General features: G+C 38.2%; 1 protein-coding gene across 1 annotated transcript in view; it reads right to left on the reverse strand.

Moving 5' to 3' along the window:
* ACER3 (alkaline ceramidase 3) overlaps positions 1–25149 on the reverse strand; it is a 198914-nt gene that overhangs the window by 56934 nt on the left and 116831 nt on the right. The window contains exons 4-6 of the mRNA XM_060104360.1: positions 22060–22112; positions 19556–19637; positions 6950–6985 (exon numbers count right to left, since the gene is read on the reverse strand). Coding sequence (XP_059960343.1) covers positions 6950–6985; positions 19556–19637; positions 22060–22112 — 171 coding nt within the window. The remainder of the gene's footprint in view (positions 1–6949; positions 6986–19555; positions 19638–22059; positions 22113–25149) is intronic.

A 25149-nucleotide genomic window follows, 5' to 3' on the forward strand; every position in this document is an offset into this window, starting at 1 on the left:
CTATGCTTTATTTTATTTTATTTTTTTTGTGGTACGTGGGCCTCTCACTGTTGTGGCCTCTCCCGTTGCGGAGCACAGGCTCCGGACGCACAGGCTCAGCGACCATGGCTCATGGGCCTAGCCGCTCCGCGGCATGTGGGATCTTTCCGGACCGGGGCACGAAACCATGTCCCCTACATCGGCAGGCGGACTCTCAACCACTGCGCCACCAGGGAAGCCCTCTATGCATATTTTAAGGTAAGTCATTTTTTAAATAAAAAGATAATAGAATACATACTTTTCCACTCCCTGCAATTTTCATCTAAAAATATTTTTACAAGGAATTTTCATCTTTCCATATTTAATAATTTTTTCGATCTTCAAACTCCAAAGACTATAAAAATATTATTAGTGTTTTCTCCCTGCTAAAGCATCATAGAAATATGCTGTGTGTAAACTGAGACCCGGTATTTATCCTTAAGTAGCCTATAGCCTAGGAAAAAAGCATGTTGTGATTTTGTTTATCAGTAAAAAGAAAAGTATCTTGAGCAAAGTAGAAAAACAATTTTTGGTTCTGTGAATTGGCATTAAGATGCCTGTGTGGAAAGATCTGAAGATAGATGAAAAAGAGAGGTAAAGAGGGCAAATTAAGTGGGATGGGGCTGTAGTGTGGGACCTTGGAAACTGTAGATATACAATAATTATTTTGATAATGAGAGAGACTGACTTATAATATTTCTTCAGAGCTAACATTCTCCACTAAGGAATAGACTCATTCCTTATGGTCTATTCCTTGGATTAAGCCAAAACATGGAGAGGAGTTCCAAATAACTGACCAGTTTATTTTCTACCAAGTATTGGGTTGGCCAAAATGTTCGTTCAGGTTTGTTCGTAAGATTTTACAGACAAACCCAAACAAACTTTTTGGCCAACCCAATACTTATTGAACACCGACTGAATGAAAGCCATTGGACAAGACATTCAGTCATCATTCAAAGATGAAAAGACACCCTATTCCTGACCTCAAAGAGCTCAGTCTAATAAAGGAGAGACACATGTAATCACATATCTAGTACGTGGATCTGGTTTCTAAATTCCATTCTCCACTCAAAGAAACCAAGCCTCCATGGAGATCAGGCCTAGAGCAGGGAAAGAACAAGATGAGTCAATAACATCTTCTTGTGCCAAAAAGTAAGAGATATTCAAAGAACGATGGGAACAGGTCAAAAGGACACAGACACCAGCCTGAAAGTGCTCCACTTGCCAAATCTGAGACAATTTTTACACCAAAATAAACCACGATAGTAACAAAGCATAACTCATTGAATAAAACAGGAATACAAGAGAGAGTCCATAGAAATAAAAATAAATAAATTCAAAGTTTAATAATTAAGAGTATTTTCGTAAGTCTCAGAGTACTTTACTACAAAGTTCTTATTAATTATGAAGGGACAGAGAATAACTTTACAATGGAGAAGTCTAATAGACACTATCATAAGTCATCATGCTCCAACAGGTTGACAGTATACTTTCAAGTGGTTCAGGTGGAAAACTTTTTATCGTTCTTGCAGCTTTTCTGTAAGTTTGATATTGTTTAAAAATAAAAGATATTTAAAAGATAAAGAAAGAATTCCATTCTAACCCGCTAGAATAATTATTAGCTTCACATTGAATGCGCAGAGGGAGCTCAAGTCTTTAACTCTAGGAGAAAGGCACTCAGCTCACCTGTGGTCACGAACAGTTTATTAGGGTGGGAGATCAGGTAGGGATTTGTGGATAAAGCCCCAGTGAGTGGGAACCTATGGTGGTAATAGGTAATGGGATTTTGGCATTTGGAGTTTGTAATGGACTCATTCAATTGCCCAAACACAGTAAAGAGAACCTCTAACAGAAAAAGCCAAGGGCTGCAGTTGGGGGATTCTAGATTTTTCTACCACCTAATTACTGCCTCAGTACATGACCTTGAATAAGTCACTTCATTTATCTTAGCCTTGGACTCCCATTTGTAAAATGAAGGGACTGAACTAGGTGACTGTGGTTTCATATTTCTATAATCATAGTCGAAATAGGGATGTAAGAGGCATTTTATTTTGGGAGTTAATATATAAATTTATTCTCATATGATAAGGCTAAAAGGTTGGTGCTTCCTACATACTTAGAGGATAGTTTAAATAGTAATAAGCTAAATGTAGATATTACTTTTTAACTATAAAACAATTTCATAAGTCTCATAAGGCAATGTGGTCTATTGGTTAAAAACATAGTTTTTGTAGGTATATTCAGAACTGGTTTAAAATCTTAATTCTGCCCAAACTATACAGCCTTCTAATCCATCCTACATACAACTGTCAGAATTATCTGAAACAGATATTATAATCTTATGCCTGTCAATGGCAAAATCGTAAGTTTCAAACTCTAGCATGACAGCCAGCGATTCACAGTTTGGTTCCAGCCTTCTTTCTCTTCTCATGTTCTGCAGGATCTCGTATTTAGCACAGGATTTCCCAAACAGTCCCCCAGAATACCACCGTGCTGAGAAATATTAAGAGATATTCAATAAAAAAGGGTTCCATGGTCAAGTAAATCCTGCTCAAATGTCATTTCCTATGTGAAGCCTTCCTGAAATCCTTCTATAAAAATTATTTAATCTCTTTTTATTCCCAAAGTACTTCACTTATATTTGACTTTGGGCAGTTTTTTGAATTGATAACTGAATTGAGGTTTACTTAAAGTAAACCACAGCTATACCTAAGTTTTACATATTCAGTCTTCACATTTTTCCAAGTTCATTATTGCACAAAAATCTAAATCGTATTTTTCATTCTTTTGAAAAACATCTGACAATAAACTAGATTCCAAAGTAATCTGCTATAAGGACATATCATATCATAAAAGCAATATGGGCTTTGGGGGGAAAAAAAAAGATCTGGTTTCCATTTCCAGTTCTGCCACTAACTAGTTCAGAAACACTGGGCAAATTACTTAAGCCCTTCTGACTCTCAGTTATCTTACCTATAAAATGAAGATAATTCCTAAACAGGTTTGTTGATATTTTAGTGAGATAATGAGCGAGTCAATCTATATAAACTATATGAAAGAATATATAATATTTAGCACATAGTAGATACTAAAAAACATCATCTTCTTTTCCAAGTGTGCTTATACAGTAGTTTCCTTCTACCCTAATTTGTAATAAAACGGCACAAATGAAACATAATAGAATTTTTAAAAATCTACTTAAGTTCCTGTTTTTCAAATTGTTTACATAGTGTTCTTTCTTGCAAACCTTGAAGGTCAAATTAGAAGGGGTAGTAATAAAATACTGGTATGTCATGTCTAGAAACAATCTTTCAGAGACATCTACTTTGGCAAGAAGATTTTAAGCAACAGTACTCTTTGAGACGTTAGATGAGATCTCATCTGAGATATTCAACTACTGATTTGTCAATTAGCTACTTTAAGAGGGTTCAATAACTTCTTAAATGTTCTTTTAGTCTATTCTCATGTATGCTTTTCTTTTTGTTTTCTTTCTTAAGATATGTTGGGGTTTCTATTGAATGTGACAGCTATGTGATCTGAGTATTATCCTTTGCAAGGCCATCAAAATGAATAAATGGCATTTGGCTCTCTTTTTGGAGATGTTTGGATCACCTTGGATTTAATACAGTAAAGTAGAACTGTTATCAGTATATTGTCCCTCAGGGAAGCTAATCTGGTTAGTAAGACAATCATCCTTGTTGTGACAGATACTTTTAATTGTACTATCACTACTTATCTCTCTAGCTCAACTCAAATATCTCCTTTTAGAAGCTTTCCATGATCATCATAGGCAGAAATTTATGCACATCTTACTAAGTACTTTTAGTATCACACAGTATTAGTATGTTTATTGCCTTGTGCTTTGCATTACCTTAATTATTTTTATATAATCCTTGTGAAATAGTACCTTTCCTTGTTTTCAACATTTTACAGATGAAGATACTGAAGAATAGGTGCAGCAAGAAATTTGTCGGTGGATAACAAAATGGCAAGAAATCGAGATTCTGAACTTCAAGAAATCAAAGTGTTAAGAAATCAAGATTCCAGTCTTAATCAGAGCTCCTTTAGATTAGACCACATTGCTTTTCCTTCCTTTTCCTTTATTTTTAAGATCTTGAAAAATATTGTAAATCTTGTCACAAATTTCAAAACAATTTTCTACTTACAAATTCTAAAACAATTTTTCTAAGTTTCTACACATAAAAATATCAAGTTACCTGAAAGAATTGAGAGTAATACTCCAAACTTTGACAATTACAAGATTCTCAGAAAAAGAAGTTCTCTTTTCTTAAGAATGATACCCAGAAAATAATTAGGGGAAGATTTTTTTTTAAGCCTTAAGTATAAATATCAATAGAAAGTATCAATTCTAATTACTTAACAGACCAGCATAGGATACTCTAGATTAGATATTTGAGGCAAAGGTCTCTTGAAATAAAACTTTACAAAGCAGCGAGGAATACTATTGTGTCAAACTAGTGGGCTATTTTCCTTAACTTGTTCTTCAGTACTAGAGTAAGTAATAATTTAGCTACATGCACTAGGTGTATTTTGTAATCCTATTTTAGTCATCTAAACAGACAGACTGTGCCCTTGCCTACATTAGTACTACTTTTACATGTTTATTACAAAACGTATATACTGCAAACACGTTTTTACAAGTCAATCTTCCTGACCAGATAGTGAGTTCTTTGAGACCAGCAGCCATGTCTTATGTGCTTTAGTATATTAATATTAGTTAACATTTACTGAGTGTTTTACTATGTGCTAAGGTTTAAATGCATTATTTCATTTAATACTCAGACAACTATAGGAGATTATTATACCGACTTTAGAGATGTGGTCTATGAGCTCTATAAGAGCAAGAGACCTCATTATTTCACTCACTTGTACATCTCCGTGCCTAGTACAGCACTGGGCATACTGAAGGCACTTAAAAAGTGTTCGCTGAATAACGAGGAAACCAAAGCTCAAAGAAGTTAAGTAACGTACCCAGAGTATACTGTGAATAAGCAGAGAGACTAGTTTGAATCCAGGTCTGCCTTACTTTGGATCTTGAAAGTCTGTGCTCTACTGCCTCTTTATTTCCAAATTCCAGGTCAGAATTTGGTAATGAGAAAGTACACAGTAAACACCTGATGAATGAATGAATGAATGTCTTACCTTCAGATTGCTTATCTACTTCACCCTAGCATTCCTTTACTTCTTCACTTCCCTATCCTGATTTTTTTTTTTTTTTTTTTTTTTTGGCACGCGGGCCTCTCACTGCTGTGGCCTCTCCCATTGCGGAGCACAGGCTCCGGACACGCAGGCTCAGCGGCCATGGCTCACGGGTCCAGCCGCTCCGCGGCACGTGGGATCCTCCCGGACCAGGGCACGAACCCGTATCCCCTGCATTGGCAGGCGGACTCTCAACCACTGCACCACCAGGGAAGCCCCCCATCCTGATTTTTAATCTCTAAGCCTAGGATATAAGCCATAGCTATAAGTTTTTATCCTGCCTACCTTCCTATCAGCATACAGAGATATCTATATATCTTCCCTATACACAGAGAAGAAAATATTTATTACTGGAAAAACACATGGAAATTGCAGCATGAAAAGCTATATGAATAGCTTGTTCCTTTTATTACATAAACACAGTGTCAAATAAGTCAGAAACACAAAACAGAAAACTGAATGGTAATAAACTTAGAAAACTTAACTCAAAATTTCCAAATTTTGTTCTTTTGTGTTTATTATTTTTCTTTCTTATAAAGGCAAATAAGAAGTTTATAAAAACTGAAGTATTCTTCGCGTAAATAAACTTCATTTTTTACACTGTGTCAATAACTATTTCTAATAAAGGGGTAAATATATAATGACATCACTTCAAGCTATAATAAACAGGAAAGTAAGGATGCCCCATCCCCCACAATATCTACGTTAGTACATCTACTTTCAGCTGGCCTGTGGAAAAAAGCAAGGCACAGTAACGTGGATTTGGAATTTATTTCTTCAAGAAACAGATTTCAGGTGGTATTGTCTAGTTTAAGTTTAAAAGATTATAGTAACATTTACTTTTTTATATAAGCACAAAATATTCTAAAAGTACAAGGCCTCTAATCCTCCTGAAATGTGTGCTTGTTTGCGTGCTTAGTTATTTATCCTTTATCTATCTACCTATCATATCTATCTATCTATCTATCTACCCGATTTGTTAAAAGAAGGATGACAGGGGTCAAACAAATCTAGTTACAGCCCTGGCTCTGTCCCTTAATAACTGTGTAACTCTGGGACAAATTACCTAGTATCTCTGAGCTCATTTCCCTTAAAATGTAGACAGTAATTCATAATTTGTAGGACTGCTGGGGAGAGTAGAGTCTATGTAGTAATAAGCATAGTGACCAGACACATCACAGCACTCAATAAATAATAGCTCTCTTTTTTTAGGGTCTGATACTTCATTTTACTCTGGTTTCATTCTAGGATGCACTTGTTATTATTTCTTATACCAAAGTTTCCTATGTTTGTTTCGCTCAATATAAATAACCGCCCACCTCAAAAAACTACTTAAAATATGTTAGACTGAACATTCCTTGAGCATTTTCCCCTTATCTTTTCTAGGAAATAATGTCATAAAAAAGACTGTTTACATGTGCATGTGTATAATGCTTCCTGGTTTTTTTTCTGCTTGTAAGAGCAATGTTGCACCTGCATGACTATCTACCAATAGCCAGTGTGGCCTGGGCATTGACTGTTCTTGGTATATTCCTATTTTGCTTACATGTGCTTCTGTAGGAACTTGTTTGTAATCTCTGTTTTAAACACTGTTCTTTCCTAAAACATCTACCATTTCATTTACAGAAGTTGTATATGCATATAATTTACTAGAAAAGGAAAACACAAGGCAGGTTAAATAATAAAATGTGTAATAATTTTTTAAAATTACCTGATGGAATACAGGCTCCTTTACCTTAAGGTAAACCTGAAAAATATTAAAAGAAATACATGTAAATGAAGTGCATCACAAAGGGGAAAGAAAACCTATTCCTGCCACTCTGCAAATCTCAAACGTCTCCCGCTTCCCTAGTCTTGCTTCTTAGATCTGACTCCAGCCATGTAAAACCAATCAGATTAGGTGGCATGCCACAAAAGGGCTGTTACCTACAGGTGGGTGTACCCCAGAGTTCACTTCATCATGGTAAACTAAATGTTTCAAAGCTGTTGTGGATTACTCTGGCCCCTTGGCCTCTGCATCAGCATCAAGGAGAGGCAGAGATGCATGGATAACTCATGAGGGCTGAAGAAGTTATGCGGACAATCCCTGCAGCAGATCTATTCTACAGCAGCAAGAACGCTGGACTTAAAGAGACAGGAGCTAAATTTCAAACTGCCACTTACTTGCTACATGCCTGAGCAAGTCACTTAACCAAAAGACTCATTTTTCCTTATGTGGATAATGGGAATAATAGTGGTGAGCAATAATAAGCCAAAATACGTGCAAGTGTCTAGCACATAATATGTGCTAATAGATGAAAACATTTAAAACAAATTTCTTGTCCTTTCTTCTGCTTCTGAAAACCTCTAATTCATTCACCTAGATACATGAAAGTTACACAAACCCTAGTTTTAGGCTCCACTGTCATGTGGGTGATTAAGTTCAATGCCTACTTATTGCAAGCATTTATTGCCCTATAAGAGTACACCTTTAGGGACTCCCCTGGTGGCGCAGTGGTTGGGAGTCCGCCTGCCAGTGCAGGGGACATAGGTTCGAGCTGGGGTCCGGGAGGATCTCACATGCCGCGGAGCAGCTGGGCCAGAGTGCCACAGCTGCTGAGCCTGCTCTACAGCCTGTGAGCCACAGCTGCTGGGACCCCTGCGCCTGGAGCCTGTGCTCTGCAGAGGGAGGGGCACCGCAGTGAGGGGTCCGCACGCAGCAGCAAATACCCAACGCAGCCAAAAATATATTAATTAATTAAAAAGATGAAAAACAGTACACCTTTAAAATGACATGGTAGAGAGGAGTCAAAATTTAAATCATAACCCTGAAATGACTCCCATCACTTGCAAGACGAAGTCCAAATTTCAAAGTCTTCCATAATCTTGCTCCGGCCTTTCTGCTTAGTCTTATTCCTCTCCTCTCGTCTCTTGCTCATCCTAGGCTCCAACAAATATGCTAGTTTCATGCTTCTGTATCTTTAAACATGCTGTGCTTTACTTTGTTCAGAAATTGCCCCCTGCTGGTAAACACTCATCTTTCCAGATTCAGCTCAAACTATACCTCTTTTTTGAAATCTTTTCTGACTCCTCTGCTAAGCAGAATCCATCACTCATCCTCTTTACCTGACTGTCCATACATAAACTTTACAGCATTTATTAGTTTGTTTCTCTCCCCTACAAGGCAATAATCTTTTTGACAGAAAGGACGGTTCTTATGTATCTCTACAGCCTCATTTAATGTAGTGCTGATCTCATAAATTTTATGTAATTTTATCATTTGTCTATAGAACTTCTTATTCCTGGAGGAAGTTCTCTCACCACAGCAAGAGCAGATTATTTCCTTGAAGCACCCATAGAGCTTTAATAGTAAGATGTGTAGGGGCTTCCCTAGTGGCGCAGTGGTTAAGAATCCACCTGCCAATGCAGGGGACACGGGTTCGAGCCCTGGTCTGGGAAGATCCCACGTGCCATGGAGCAACTAAGCCCGTGAGCCACAACTACTGAGCCTGTGCTCTAGAGCCCGAGAGCCACAACTACTGAAGCCCTCATGCTTAGAGCCCGTGCTCTGCAACAAGAGAAGCCACGATAACGAGAAGCCTGTGCACCGCAACGAACAGTAGTCCCAACTAACCACAAATAGAGAAAGCCCGTGCATAGCAACGAAGACCCAATACAGCCAAGAATTTAAAAAAAACAAATTAAGGGGCTTCCCTGGTGGCGCAGTGGTTGGGAGTCCACCTGCCGATGCAGGGGACATGGGTTCGTGCCCCGGTCAGGGAAGATCCCACATGCCGCGGAGCGGCTGGGCCGGTGAGCCATGGCCGCTGAGCCTGCATGTCCGGAGCCTGTGCTCCACAATGGGAGAGGCCACGGCAGTGAGAGGCCCACGTACAGCAAAAAAAAAAAAAAAAAAAAAAACAAATTAAGTAAGATGTGTAGGAACATTTATATAACTCTAAATTCAGTAAGGCAGAATGCTTTTAATCTCTGAAATTTGTTATTTCAAAATACGAATTTTCCTTCACATAATTTCAGATTCTCATTGTTACTAATAAAAGAAATGCAGAAGGGCATGCCTCTTAAAAGCATTTTTTAAGGCAAAAGAATTATGGAGTCCTTACTATGTGCCAGGTATTAATTCTTACAACTAATGTGAAATGTATGCTATTATTAATTTTACAGACGAGGAAAAATAAGTAGAGAGTTACCTCTCTCTTTAGTAACTTACCCAAAGTCCCACAGTTATTAAATAACAGTGTTGGTCAAAACTCAGATATGACTGACTCCCAAGCCTAAGTTTTCAGCCACATCAGCTCTTAACTTACAAAGGTAAGTTGTCTTGACTCTACCACCAATTCTCCATATAAATTTGGTTGGTCAGGCAAGTCACTAAAACTCTCTGGACATTAGTCTCTTCTTTTATATAGTAACAAAACTTCCTTTCACCTCTGAAATTCTAGGACTCTTTCCTGATTAACAAGTATGTATGCAAAGGACTATGCAGGGCAATGTAGAAACATAAGGAAATACAATATCTTTGCTCTTTCAATCTCTTTTTCACCTTCTCAACTCACTGAAATCTAGCTTCTGCCTTCATCAATCTGCTGTGGACAGTACCCTCATTAAGGTTACTTGGTCTTTTTTATGGGTCAAACCTCAATTTCATTTTATTCAGCCTCTCAGAGGCAACTGATACCCTTTCTAGACACCTCTTTGTACTCTGTGACATCAAGCTCTCCTGGTTTTCCTACACCTCTGATTACCTCCTTTGTGGGCTCTACCTCTTTCACTTGACCCTCAGAGTGGTCAATGTTCCAAGGTACACCATGGTGACTATAGTTAATAATACTGAATACTGGAAATTTACTGAAAGAGTAGATTTCAGGTGATTTCTTCACACACACAGGAAACAGTAACTATGTGACATGTTAATTAGCTTGACTGTAGTAATATTTTCACTATGTATATGTATATTAAATCATCATGTGGTACACGTTACATGTATAAATTTAAATTTTTATTTAAAATGTTGATTCTTGGGCTTCCCTGGTGGCGCAGTGGTTGAGAGTCCGCCTGCTGATGCAGGGGACACGGGTTCATGCCCCGGTCCGGGAAGATCCCACATGCCGTGGAGCGGCTGGGCCCGTGAGCCATGGCTGCTGAGCCTGCGCGTCCGGAGCCTGTGTTCCGCAATGGGAGAGGCCACAACAGTGAGAAGCCCGCGTATCACAAAAAAAAAAAAAAAAAGTTGATTCTTATTGAATTCCTTAGACATTACAAAATGAGATATTCTCATTTTATCTCTTTTTAAATTTTATTTTTTTATAAGTAGATCCCTGTTGGTTACCCACCTTAAAAACAGCAGTGTGTACATATCAATCCCAAACTCCCAATCTATCCCTCCCCCTTAAAAAGAATTTGCATATTGACAGGTTTTAAATGTTAAACAGACAAATCAATTGTAACTTTTAGGGTATAATATAATAAATGTATATTCTTTTGTTTTTACTGAGGAAAAAAAAAGCCCAGTGTTACAAAGGGTTGTAATTTTTTTTTAACATATTTTTTGGAGTATAATTGCTTTACAATGTTGTGTTAGTTTCTGCTGTATAACAAAGTGAATCAGCTGTATGAATACATATATTCCCATAGCTCCTCCCTCTTGCGTCTCCCTCCCACCCTACCTTTCCCACCCCTCTAGGGGGTCACAAAGCACTAAGCTGATCTCCCTGTGCTATGCAGCTGCTTCCCACTAGCTATCTATTTTACTTTTGGTAGTGTATATATGTCAGTGCTACTCTCTCACTTTGTCCCAGCCTACCCTTCCCCCTCCCCGTGTCCTCAAGTCCATTCTCTACGCCTGCGTCTTTCTGTCCTGCCCCTAGGTTCATCAGAACAATTTTTTTTTTTTTTAGATTCCATACGTATGTATTAGCATATGGTATTTGTTTTTCTCTTTCTGATTTACTTCACTCTGTAAGACAGACTCTAGGTCCATCCACCTCACTACAAATAACTCAATTTCGTTTCTTTTTATGGCTGATTAATATTCCATTGTATATAGGTGCCACATCGTCTCTATCCATTCATCTGTCGATGGACACTTAGGTTGCTTTCATGTCCTGGCTATTGTAAATAGTTGCAATGAACACCTGTGGTACATGACTTTTTGAATTATGGTTTTCTCAGGGTATATGCCCAGTAGTGGGATTGCTGGGTCATATGATAGTTCTATTTGTAGTTTTTTAAGGAACCTCCATACTGTTCTCCATAGTGGCTGTATCAATTTACATTCCCATCAACAGTGCAAGAGGATTCCCTTTTCTCCACACCCTCTCCAGCATTTACTGTTTGTAGATTTCTTGATGATGCCAATTCTGACCCGTGTGAGGTGACACCTCATGGTGGTTTTGATTTGCATTTCTCTAATGATTAGTAATGTTGAGCATCCTTTCAATTTGTGTATCTTCTTCAGAGAAATGTCTACTTAGAATTTCTGCCCATTTTTGGATTGGGTTGTTTTTTTGATATTGAGCTGCATGAGCTGCCTGTATACTTTGGAGATTAATCCTTTGACAGTTGCTTCATTTGCAAATATTTTCTTCCATTCTGAGGGTTGTCTTTTTGCCTTGTTTATCGTTTCCTTTGCTGTGCAAAACCTTTGAAGTTTCATGAGGTCCCATTTGTTTATTTTTGTTTTTATTTCCATTTCTCTAGGAGGTGGGTCAAACAGGATCTTGCTGTGATTTATGTCAAATAGTGTTCTGCTTAGGTTTTCCTCTAAGAGTTTGATAGTGTCTGGCCTTACATTTAGATCTTTAATCCATTTTGAGTTTATTTTTGTGTATGGTGTTAGGGAGTGTTCTAATTTCATTCTTTTACATGTAGCTGTCCAGTTTTCCCAGCACCACTATTGAAGAGTTTTTTTTCCCCTCGATTGTATATTCTTGCCTCCTTTATCAAAGATAAGGTGACCATATGTGCGTAGGTTTATCTCTGGGCTTTCTATCCTGTTCCATTGATCTATATTTCTGTTTTTGTGCCAGTACCATACTGTCTTGATTACTGTAACTTGGTAGTATAGTCTTAAGTCAGGGAGCCTGATTGCTCCAGCTCTCTTTTTCTTTCTCATGATTGCTTTGGCTATTTGGGGTCTTTTGTGTTTCCAAACAAATTGTGAAATTTTTGGTTCTAGTTCTGTGAAAAATGCCATTGGTAGTTTGATAGGGATTGCATTAAATCTGTAGATTGTTTTGGGTAGTAGAGTCATTTTCACAATGTTGATTCTTCCAATCCAAGAACATGGTGTACCTCTCCATCAGTTTGTATCATCTTTAATTTCTTTCATCAGTGCCTTATAGTTTTCTGCACAGATCCTTTGTCTCCTTAGGTTGGTTTATTCCTATGTATTTTATTCTTTTTTTTGCAATGGTAAACAGGAGTGTTTCCTTAATTTCTCTTTCAGATTTTTCATCATTAGTGAATATGAAGTCAAGAGATTTCTGTGCATTAATTTTGTATCCTGCTACTTTAGCAAATTCATTGATTAGCTCTAGTAGTTTTCTGGTAGCATCTTTAGGATTCTCTATGTGTAGTATCATGTCATCTGCAAACAGTGACGGCTTTACTTCTTCTTTTCTGATTTGGATTCCCTTTATTTCTTTTTCTTCTCTGATTGCTGTGGCTAACACTTTAAAAACTATGTTGAATAACAGCTGTGAGAGCAGGCAAACTGGTCTTGTTCCTGATCTTAGAGAAAGTGGTTTCAGTTTTCACCAAGAATGATGTTGGCTGTGGGTCTGTCATATATGGCCTTTATTATGCGGAGGTAAGTTCCCTCTATGCCTACTTTCTGGAGAGTTTTTATCATAAATGTGTGTTGAATTTTGTTGAAAGCTTATTCTGCATCTATTCAGATGACCATATGGTTTTTCTTCTTCAATTTGTTAATATGGTGTATCACATTGATTGATTTGCATATATTTAAGAATCCTTGCATTCCTGGGATAAACCCCACTTGATCATGGTGTATGATCCTTTTAATGTGCTGTTGGATTCTGTTTGCTAGTATTTTGTTGAGGATTTTTGCATCTATGCTCATCAGTGATATTGGCCTGTAGTTTTCTTTTTTTGTGACATCTTTGTCTCATTTTGGTATCTGGGTGATGGTGGCCTTGTAGAATGAGTTTGGGAGTATTCCTCCCTCTGCTATACTTTGGAAAAGTTTGAGAAGGATAGGTGTTAGCTCTTCTCTAAATGTTTGATAGAACTTTTCTATGAAGCCATCTGGTCCTGGGCTTTTGTTTGTTGGAATATTTTTAATCACAGTTTCAATTTCACTGCTTGGATTTGTCTGTTTATATTTTCTATTTCATCCTGGTTCAGTCTCAGAAGGTTGTGCTTTTCTAAGAATTTTTCCATTTCTTCCAGGTTGTCCATTTTATTGGCATATAGTTGCTTGTAGTAATCTCTCATGATCCTTTGTACTACTGCAGTGTCAGTTGTTACTTCTCCTTTTTCTTCTAATTCTGTTGATTTGAGTCTTCTCCCTTTTGCTCTTGATGAGTCTGGCTAATGGTTTATCAATTTTGTTCATCTTCTCAAAGAACCAGCATTTATAGTTTTATTGATCTTTGCTATTGTGTTCTTCATTCTTTTTCATTTATTTCTGATCTGATCTTTATGATTTCTTTCCTTCTGCTAACGTTGGTGGAGTTTTTTTGTTTTTGTTCCTCTAATTGCTTTAGGTGTAAGGGTAGGTTGTTTGAGATTTCTCTTGTTTCTTGAGGTACAATTGTATTGCTATAAACTTTCCTCTCAGAACTGCTTTTGCTGCATCCCATAGGTTTTGGGTCATCGCGTTTTCATTGTCATTTGTTTCTAGGTATTTTTTGTTTTCCTCTTTGATTTCTTCAGTGATCTCTTGGTTATTAAGTAGCGTATTGTTTAGCCTCCATGTGTTTGTATTTTTTACAGTTTTTTTCCTGTAATTATTATCTAGTCTCATAGCTTTGTGGTTGGAAAAGGCACTTGATACGATTTTAATTTTCTTAAATTTACCAAGGCTTTATTTGTGACCCAAGATATGATCTATCCTGGAGAATGTTCCATGAGCACTTGAAAAGAAAGTGTATTCTGTTGTTTTTGGATGGAATGTCCTATAAATATCAATTAAGACCATCTTGTTTAATGTATCATTTAAAGCTTGTGTTTCCTTATTAATCTTCTGTCTGGATGATCTGTCCATTGGTGAAAGTGGGGTGTTAAAGTCCCCTACTATGTGTTAGTCAATTTCCCCTTTTATGGCTGTTAGTATTTGCCTTATGTATTGAGGTGCTCCTATGTTGGGTGCATAAATATTTACAATTGTTATATCTTCTTGGACTGCTCCTTTGATTGTTATGCAGTGTCCTTCTTTGTCTCTTGTAATAGTCTTTGTTTTAAAGTCTATTTTGCCTGATATGAGAATTACTACTCCAGCATTCGATTTCCATTTGCATGTAATATCTTTTTCCATCCCCTCACTTTCAGTCTGTATGTGTCCCTAGGTCTGAAGTGGGTCTCTTGTAGACAGCATATATATGGGTCTTGTTTTTGTATCCATTCAGCCAGCCTATGTCTTTTGGTTGGAGCATTTAATCCATTTACATTTAAGGTAGTTATTAATATGTATGTTCCTATTACCATTTTCTCAATTGTTTTGGGTTTGTTATTGTAGGTCTTTTCCTTCTCTTGTGTTTCCTGCCTAGAGAAGTTCCTTTAGCATTTGTTGTAAAGCTGGTTTGGTGGTGTTGAATTCTCTTAGCTTTTGCTTCTTTGTAAGGTTTTAATTTCTCCATTGAATCTGAATGAGATCCTTGCTGGGGAATCTTGGTTGTAGGTTTTTCCCTTTCATCACTTTACATATGTCCTGCCACTCTCTTCTGGCTTGCAGAGTTTCTGCTGAAAGATCAGTTGTTAACCTTATGGAGATTCCCTTGTATGTTATTTGTTGCTTTTCCCTTGCTGCTTTTAATATTTTTTTCTTTGTGTTTAATTTTTGATAGTTTGATTAATATGTGTCTTGGCATGTTTCTCCTTGGATTTATCCTGTATGGAACTCTCTGTGCTTCCTGGACTTGACTATTTCCTTTCCCATATTAGGGAAGTTTCCAACTATAATCTCTTCAAATATTTTCTCAGTCCCTTTTTTTTCTCTTCTTCTTCTGGGACCCCTATAATTCGAATGTTGGAGTGTTTAATGTTGTCCTAGAGGTCTCTGAGACTCTCCTCAATTCTTTTCATTCTTTTTCATTTATTCTGCTCTGTGGTAGTTATTTCCATTATTTTATCTTCCAGGTCAATTATCCGTTCTTCTGCCTCAGTTAGTCTGCTATTGATTCCTTCTAAAGAATTTTTAATTTCATTTATTGTGTTGTTCATCATTGTTTGTTTGCTCTTTAGTTCTTCTAGGTCATTGTTAAACATATCTTGTATTTTCTCCATTCTACTTCCAAGATTTGGGGTCATCTTTACTATCATTATTCTGAATTCTTTTTCAAGTAGACTGACTATTTCCTCTTCATTTGTTTGGTTTGGTGGGTTTTTACCTTGCTCCTTCCTCTGCTGCATATTTCTCTGTCTTCTCATTTTGCTTAATGTACTGTGTTTGGGGTCTCCTTTTCCCAGGCTGCAGGTTCATAGTTCCCATTGTTTTTGATGTCTGCCCTCAGTGGGTGAGGTTGGTTCAGTGGCTTGTGTAGGCTTCCTGGTGGAGCGGACAGATGCCTGTGTTCTGGTGGATGAGGCTGGATCTTTCCTTTCTGGTGGGCAGGACCATGTCCAGTGGTGTTTTCTGGGGTGTCTGTGAACTTAGTATGATTTTAGGCAGCCTCTCTGCTAACGGGTGGGGTTGTGTGCCTGTCTTGCTAGTTGTTTGGCATCGGGAGTCCAGCACCGGAGCTTGCCGGCCGTTGGGTAAACCTGGGTCTTAGCGTTGAGACGGAGATCTCTGGGAGAGTTCTCGCTGACTGATACTACATGGGGCTGGGAGGTCTCTGGTGATCCAGCGTCCTGATCTCAGCTTTCCCACCTCAGAGGCTCAGGCCTGACACCAGGCCAAAGCACCAAGACCCTGTCAGCAACACAGCTCAGAAGAAAAGGAAGGAAAAAAGAAAGAGAAAATAATAATAAAAAAATTAAAAAATTATTAAAATAAAAAATAATTATTAAAATAAAAAGATTTAAAAAAAGAAGAGAGCAATGAAACCAATAAACAAATCTACCAATGATAACAAGTGCTAAAAACTACACTAAGATAAACATAAAAATCAGAAACAAGTCAGTTGCAGACAGCAAACCCTAAGTCTACAGGTGCTTCCAAAGTCCATCGCTTCAATTTTGGGACAATTCATTGTCTAGTCAGGTATTCCACAGATTCAGTACATCAAGTTGATTGTGGGGATTTAATCCGCTGCTCCTGAGGCTGCTGGGAGAGATTTCCCTTTCTCTTCTTTGTTCGCATAGCTCCTGGGGTTCAGCTTTGGTTTTGGCCCCACCTCTGCATATGGCTCACCCTCAGGCATCTGTTCCCACCCAGACATGAGAGGGTTAAAGCAGCAGCTGATTAGGGGCCTCTTGCTCACTCATGCCACGGGGAGGGAGGGGTATGGTAGTTATCATTGGAATGCGGGGTGAGCCTGCGGTGGCAGAGGCCAGCATGACACTGCAACAGCCTGAGGCACGCTGTGTGTTGGGACCCTGGCAGTGGCTCCTGGGGGTGGTGGTGCATGTGGATACTGACCTGTGCGTTTCATGCCCGTCTCTGGTGTCCGAGCTAATAGCCGTGGCTCGCACCATCTCTGGACCTCGTTTAGTCAGTGCTCTGCCTTCTGTGTGCAGACAGGGAAGATCCTCTCCCTTGGGGCAGCCCGAAACAATGGTCTCTTGCCTCTTACGCAGGTCCAGACTTTTTCCCAGACTCCCTCCCTCCTAGCTGTGGCACACTAGCCCCCATCAGGCTGTGTTCACACAGCCAACCCCAGTCCTCTCCCTGGGATCTGACCTCCAAAGCTGGAGCCTCAGCTCCCAGTCCCCACCTGCCCCAGCGGGTGAGCAGACAAGCTCTGAGTGAGTGCTGGTTGGCACCAATTCTCTGTGTGGGAATCTCTCCACTTTGCCCTCTGCACCCCTGTTGCTGTGCTCTCCTCCATGGCTCCGAAGCTTCCCCCCTGCCCACCCGCTGTCTCTGCCAAATAAGGGGCTTCCTAATGAGTGGAAACGTTTCCTCCTTCACAGCTTCCTCCCAGAGGTGCAGGTCCCGTCCCTATTCTTTTGTCTCTGTTTTTTCTTTTGTCCTACCCAGGTACATGGGAATTTTCTTGGCTTTTGGGAAGTCTGAGGTCTCCTGCCAGCGTTCAGTAGGTGTTCTGTAGGAGTTGTTCCACATGTCAATGTATTTTATTTTTTTTTGTGGTACGCGGGCCTCTCATTGTTGTGGCCTCTCCCGTTGCAGAGCACAGGCTCCGGATGTGCAGGCTCAGCGGCCATGGCTCACGGGCCCAGCCACTTCGTGGCATGTGGGATCTTCCCAGACTGGGGCACAAACCCGTGTCCCCTACATTGACAGGCGGACTCTCAACCACTGCGCCACCAGGGAAGCCCTGTTGATGTATTTTTGATGTATTTGTGGGGAGGAATGTGATCTCCACATCTTACTCCTCCACCATCTTAAAGGTCCCCCCCAAGGGTTGTATCTTTGGTCATCATAATGGTCTATGCTATCTCTGTGCCAGTTCATCTATTCCCACATTTCTGGTACTACTTATAACCTGACAACTACCAAATCCACATCTTTAGCCCAACCTACTTGTTAAGCCTCAGATATCATTAATGTCAGGCACCTCAATCTCAGCACATTCCAAAGTGAACTTATCTACCCCTACCCCGTGACACAAACCTACTCATTATCTTTCCTGCAAAATCTGCTCATGTTCCAAGTTGCCTGTCTTGGTTAAGGACTTACTACGTACTTTGAGGACCAGGCCATAAACTGAGGAATCATTGTAGACAATTCCTTCTTTTTACTCCATTTCTACCCCTTTCTATTTAGTGGGTCACAAGTACCATGGATTACTTATAACAGTTATTTTACTTCAGTCTGAGTCTCATATCTTGCCTAAGCAAATGCAAAAATCCCTAGGTCTAGGCTCATACTCCTCTAATCCATCATCCATAATTATGTCTTTCTAAAACATGTATGTATTGATGTTTTTCCTCTATTTTAAACCAATTAATGACTCCATGTTACCTTGAGGATAAAAATCCAAATTTAAACATGGTATATAAGAGTCTTCATAATCTGATATTTGTCTGATTCACTATACTTGTTCACTCCTCACCACTTAACTTTGATCCAGTCATATTAAATCTCTCCCAATTCCATTGGCAGTGATGATTTAATGAGAAAATAAATGTAAAGTACTCAGTAGAGTATCTGGCACATACTAAGCACTTAAAAACGACAGTTCACTATGTGTTCCAAGATTCTAGGCCTGTGGACAACATAATGGTCTATTTAGAAGTGCTTCATAACACTCTTACCCAGGGGCCTGGTGAACTCCTAATCAATTAAAACCCAGCTCAAGTACACCTCTCTGCAGCTTTCTTTGACCCACTCAAGCAATTCATTAATCCTCATTTATCTCATCATCATATAACTGGTTTTTACCTGTATGACTGCAATTATCATCTTTCAATCCAATTCTTTGTTTACATGTTTAAGTTCCCTACTAGAATACAGTCCTCAAGCATAGTGACTGCTTCTTAGTCATCTTTGTATTTTCTACTGCCTGATATAGTAGATTTATGATAAAAGCTTGTTGAAATTAATATCTCTTAATACAAAATGTAATTCACTTGAGGAAAAAAGCACTAGGGTAGGATCAGAAGTGATTGGCTATCTCAACCTATTTGGAAAAGGTTAACCATTAAAAGAGTCACACTAGGCCCTACGGAGCAGAGCCAATTTCTTTTTTTAACAAATAGGAGGTAATATGTGAATCCATGAAGAAAAGTTAATTGTTTTCCATTGCTACTAAATATTTGCCTTTTGACTTTTTCCCGTTCTGTAAAAAAAAAAAAAAAAAAAAAACCCAGATTTTTTAAAAAGTTGTTTCAACTTTTTGTTGAGAAATAACACCTAAACAGGAAACAAAGGGGCAATATCTATAAGTAAGTTTTGTGTAGCAATATTTCAGTTTGAACAGCATGAAGCAAATACTAGAAGCAAGATGTACCAAACTCCATAAATGGCTAGTTTACTTGCTTAATCTGTTAGAAATAAAATATGACTTACTGTGGTTACTATTAAACTGAACAGAACTAAAGTAAAAAGCAGATGGTAGTTCACAGAGTTCTTTGTCTTGAAACATTCAAACCTTAAAAAGAAAAAAGAGAGAGAAAGAAACTTGTTTTAGAATATATAACTAGGAAAACAAATAGAACACTATTTTACCACTTGTATACTTGCCCCTGGGTCTAGTGATACCCATCATTTCCTCTCAACCACATACTCATCTTAGAGAACCCACACTGCCTACAGCCTCCAAGAGGCTACGGGGACCAGGAGTAGATGCCTGACTTAAACTGGGCCAGTGAGAGGCTCTCTTCTGAAAATTTGGAGTTTGGGAGCCAGAGACTGAATCAAGTGTAGAGAATCAAAGTATAAAGCCGTGTGGACTCAAGGTCTGATGCTTATATTTGGGCAACTAACTTGAAGTAGATGAGTGAGCAGAGAAGTGATCTGCAGGAAGAGAAAAAAAAAAGCAGATACAAAGACTTGAAGCCATGTGAAGAGGAAGGAATAGAGAAAAGAGGGAGGGAGAGAGAAGTTGCCCTTCCAGTTCTGGTGAGCTGGACTTCCTGCTATGCCATATAATTCCCTCGTGTCCTTACAGTAAATAAATCTCTCCTAAATCAACTGGCTTGAGTAGGTTTCCACATCTTGGAACTAATGATCCCTGACTAACACACACTGTCACAGAAAATATCACTCTATTACAATTGTCTCTTTGCTTATCTGTCTCCCCAACCAGACTGTGAATTTTTTGTGTGCAAGGATAAAATCTTTTTTTCATATACCTAGTCACTAGGAAAGTCTGACACAGGAAACATTCAGTGAATAAGTAAATATGAACATATATTTGGCTATCAGCTAAGTATCCAACCTCTGAACCTATGTTTTGTATAAGCAGCAGGAGAGTTCTCTCAGTTTACTAATTATTAGGAATTGGACCCAACTCCTATTTCCCTATCTGTAAAGAAAGGTGGCTGGAAAGTAATGGCGATCACATATTGAAAAGAATCAGATAACCATCACGTAAAGGATTCAGAGAAGTCTTACTAGCACTAAGCCCTCTTTTACCTTTAAATTCTCTGACCTGATGACATTTTGTGTGTGTGCATGTTGTGCTTGATGGTTTTACCATATTGCTTCATTTAATGAGACACATAACCAGACTATTTGAGAGGGATGTTTTTGGAACAAAACATTAACTGAGGTAAGAAAGCAGTCATCTTCTGCTTTCTGCTCTCCCTTTCTTGTAGTACTTGTCTGGGTACTTTTTAAGTATCTGCTCTCAGCTTTGTCTCATGCAGGTACAGGTACATCAGGATATTAGCATATCAATGCTCGCTGTTACTTTATTTTTCTTTTAATAAATATAGTTTTGACAGAAAAGATAGATCAGTAACAATGTCAAGGAGAGCAAAGACCTTAGTCTCAGTCTTGAGGACAGCTTTCAGAAAATGGTACATGGGATTTCCTTGTTTTTGATCTTGTTTTCTAACTGCCAAAATCTGCTTGTCACAGATGCAGGCTGTGATGGGCTGATGACTTATTAAGAAGAGTCACCTGAAAATATTTTTCTAGATCAGGGGTGGCAAACTACAGTGCAAGAACCAATTTCTCAACCTAAGCCTGTTTTTGTAAATAAAATTTACTGGAAGACAGTCACACCCATTGGTTTACATATTATCTATGGCTGCTTTCACACTACAACAGCAGAGTTGAAGAGTTGCAACAGAGACCACAGGCCCAGAGAGCCTAAAATAATTACTGTCTGGTCCCTTACGAAAGAAGTTTCTGATGAGCTCTTTTAAATAATATATTTTTTCAAACTATTTTTATTTTTACGTATCTTTAGAAGATATTCTTGAGCTAGCAATGATGATCCTGTTGAAAAGAATCAGAGAACCATCACATAAGAGGTTCAGAGAAGTCTCAAGAATTAACACTAGAAAACAGAAGGTATATTTTAAAAGTTAAGTTTATTAAACTTGTAGTTCAGTTTCCACTGTGACACTAACTAACTGCATGACCTTAAGCAAGTCACCTAAGCATAAGCTCTGCTTATATTCTTAGATAAAATGGGGACAATACCTATTTATCTTGCACAACTGTGAGAATTTAGAGAAGATTTTGTTTGCTCCCCAGCACAATTACAGGTACAAAGTAGAGAAATGTTATTATGGCATAATATATAAAATCTTTACCTAAATTTTTATATATCCATAACTCAAGGAAAGGCAAATTGTGTAAGTAAGTTAATCTTACTTAATTTAAGTAAGATTCTATCTAAATTGGCTATAAGGTTTTGAGATCAAACAAGTTCATAAACAATATTATTATAACTTCCCAGAAATTATACTCTACATTGAGATCACAAAAGTTACAATCTTCTACACTGTTACCTTCTCCCAGTAATACCACTGGATTAGTTATATTACATAATTCCCTATGAAGTAAACATGAATTTAAAAATATTATCAAGCATATGAATTTTAAACATAAATACTTACATGCAGTATACAAATATACAACAGCTGTAAATCATTGGGAGTTCATCCAATAGCTGTAAGAAACAAAGGTAAGAGAACTTGAATATTGTAGAGCTGCAATTATTATGTGAATCCAAAATAAAACATCAGAATGATTAAGATGGTCACCTCTTATTATCTGATATCTTTTACTAATTCTCATAGATTTATCATCATCTAATTTATTCTCAGTGTGTACATTTAGTCTATTGTTTTTGAACAAAGAGGCTTACCCACCCATCTGTCCTAATCTACACACCTAAGTAGGATGCCTGACTCACTGGTCAGCTTGGATCATTCAGTATCATAAACCATAACATGCCTCTAGGAAAGAATGATGTCCACCATCTACAGGTGATAGGTCCTATCAGTATTCTTTTGCATTTTCCCCCCATCCTATAGCACCTAAGATAAATAAAATGTTCAGTCATATACATAAAAAGAGATAGTAATGGTTGGGGAAGTCAGTTAATCTAAGTGATGTCTAAGTATGTCTCTGAAAAATAATAATATTATTAGCAATAATAACAGCTATAGCTATTACATATTAAACTACAAGCTGGACACTAAGGGTCCAGCTAAGTGTTGTGATAGGGTATTTCTAATACTTAAACCAATCCTATAGAATTTATTCACTAGATATGCATTTGATGAAATCTTTAATAATATATCTACTATGTGCCAGGCAACATGTTAGGGGTTGAGGATACGACAAAAACAACACATAATCACTGCCCTCAGGGAATTCACAGTCTAGTGAGGTAGAGGGAATGAAAAACATGTGATTAAATACACAGTAAAGATTCCAAAAAAGGGGGCACAAAGAAGCCAGAAAAGGTGGTGGCAGGAAATGAAATGATGGCAGAGAAAGGCATTCTAGGAAGAAGGAAGAGAAGTTATGCAAAGTGATATATTCTAGTAAATTACTGGAATAATGAAAATGACAGCATTTGTGCAAGGTCTTATGATTAAATGTTTCACATTTATTATTTCATTTAATTTTCACAATTCTAAGATAGGAACTATTATCTATGTTCCAAGATGAGAACACTAAGGCTTAGAAGGTTTAAGTAACTTTTTTTCCCCACATCTTTATTGGAGTATAATTGCCTTACAACGTTGTGTTAATTTCTGCTGTACAACAAAGTGAATCAGCTATATGTATACATATATCCCCATATTCCCTCCCTCTTGAGCCTCTGAAGATCACAAGCTAATATGCAACAGAGCAAGATTTTGAACGGACTCCTCTATATTATGTTGCCTCCAAAACCATTCATTTGAATCACCTTTAAATGTTCAAAAAAACTGATATAATATCATGACTTACTGCAGGTAAATCTACCACCAGTTTTATGATATACAGAAGATTCCTTTATTTAAAGTTTTGAACCAGGATCTACTGACTTTACATTAAACACCTTTAGATGGGTCTTTTGTGTTTCCACATAAATTTTCAAATTTTTTGTTCCAGTTCTGTGAAAAATGCCACTGGTAATTTGATAGGGATTGCACTGAATCTATAGATTACCTTGGGTAGTACGCTCATTTCTAACAATATTGTTTCTTCCAATCCAAGAACATGGTATATCTTTCCATCTGTTCGTGTCATCGTTAGTTTCTTTCATCAGCATCTTATAGTTTTTGGAGTACAGGTCTTTTGCCTCCTTAGGTAGGTTTATTCCTAGGTATTTTATTCTTTTTGATGAGATGGTAAATGGGATTGTCTCCTTAATTTCTCTTTTTGATACTTCATTGTTAGTGTATAGAAATGCAACAGATTTGTTTATTTATTTTGTATCCTTCAACTTTACCAAATTCACTGATGAGCTCTAACAGTTTTCTGATGTTGCTTTAGGATTTTCTATGTATAATATATCATGTCATCTGCAAACAGTCAACATGTGATTTTTGAGGGGACACAATTCAGTCCACAGAAGTGTGGCAGTGTGTTTCAAACTATAAATTTTATTATTATTCAAGTATGGTGAAGCCAACAGATCAGGAGATGATTGCCAGTGAAAAGGAATTCCCTGGCGGTTAGGACTCCATGCTTCCACTGCTGGGGGCCCAGGTTCGATCCCTGGTCAGGGAACTAAGATCCTGTAAGCCATGTGGCATGGCCAAAACAAATAAACAAGGAAGTAAACAAAATAGGAGGTAAAAATTAAGGGGGAACTTTCCCCTTTAAAAAAAAAAAGATAGTGTGTTACTCACAGTTCCCAAGAGGAGGGGGCATGCCATGCAGGACAGCATAGGAAAGCACCAGGGTCAGTCAGGAGGCAGAAGGAGCAAGAGGAAAAGTGTGGGCAAGACCCTTTATTGCAGTTTCCTTAAGAAAGGCAAGGCAAGGGAGGGTAAGCAGGTTTAGAACTGGCTAGTTTGAATAACTTCAGGGGGCCCTGGGGTATAAGGGGCTATCTTTAGTTATCTGGTACCTGGCTCTGGGGTGATTAGAGCAGAGGAATCTTACACTCCTCCTGGAGTGTAAGATGTGGTTTAGAGAATGGGCTCTGGATTGGTTAGTTTGCATATGAAAGGCACAGACCAGGTTGAGTTGTTTGCTATATCTAAGAACTGGCTATCCCTGGGAGGGGCAGTCTCTCACTAATCAGCGAGGACCCAGATGCTAGAACATCAAGAATACATAAGATAATATAGTTGTTATGAACTGAATGTGCTTGTGTCAGACACAAATTCATATGTTGAAGGTCTAACCCGCAATCTGATGGTATTTGTAGATGGGTCCTTCGGGAGGTAATTAGGGTCAGACGAGGTCATGAGGGTAGGGCCCTCACGATAGGATTAATGCCCTTCTAAGAAGAGACACCAGAGAACTTGTGAGAAGGTAGCTGCCTGCAAGCCAGGAAGAGAGCTCTCACCAGACCTGCCCATGCTGGTACCCTGATCTCGGACTTCCAGCCACCAAACTATGAAAAAAATAAATGTCTATTGTTTAAGCCACCTACTCTATGGTATTTTGTTATGGCAGCCCAAGATGACCAATAAAGTAGTAAATATTTGGTGCCAGATCAGGTACGTGTGGAGAGTGCTCTGAAGGGAAAATACATG

This window comes from Mesoplodon densirostris, chromosome 7 (genome assembly GCF_025265405.1).
Source record: "Mesoplodon densirostris isolate mMesDen1 chromosome 7, mMesDen1 primary haplotype, whole genome shotgun sequence".
In the NCBI taxonomy this organism is placed as follows: Eukaryota; Metazoa; Chordata; class Mammalia; order Artiodactyla; family Ziphiidae; genus Mesoplodon; species Mesoplodon densirostris.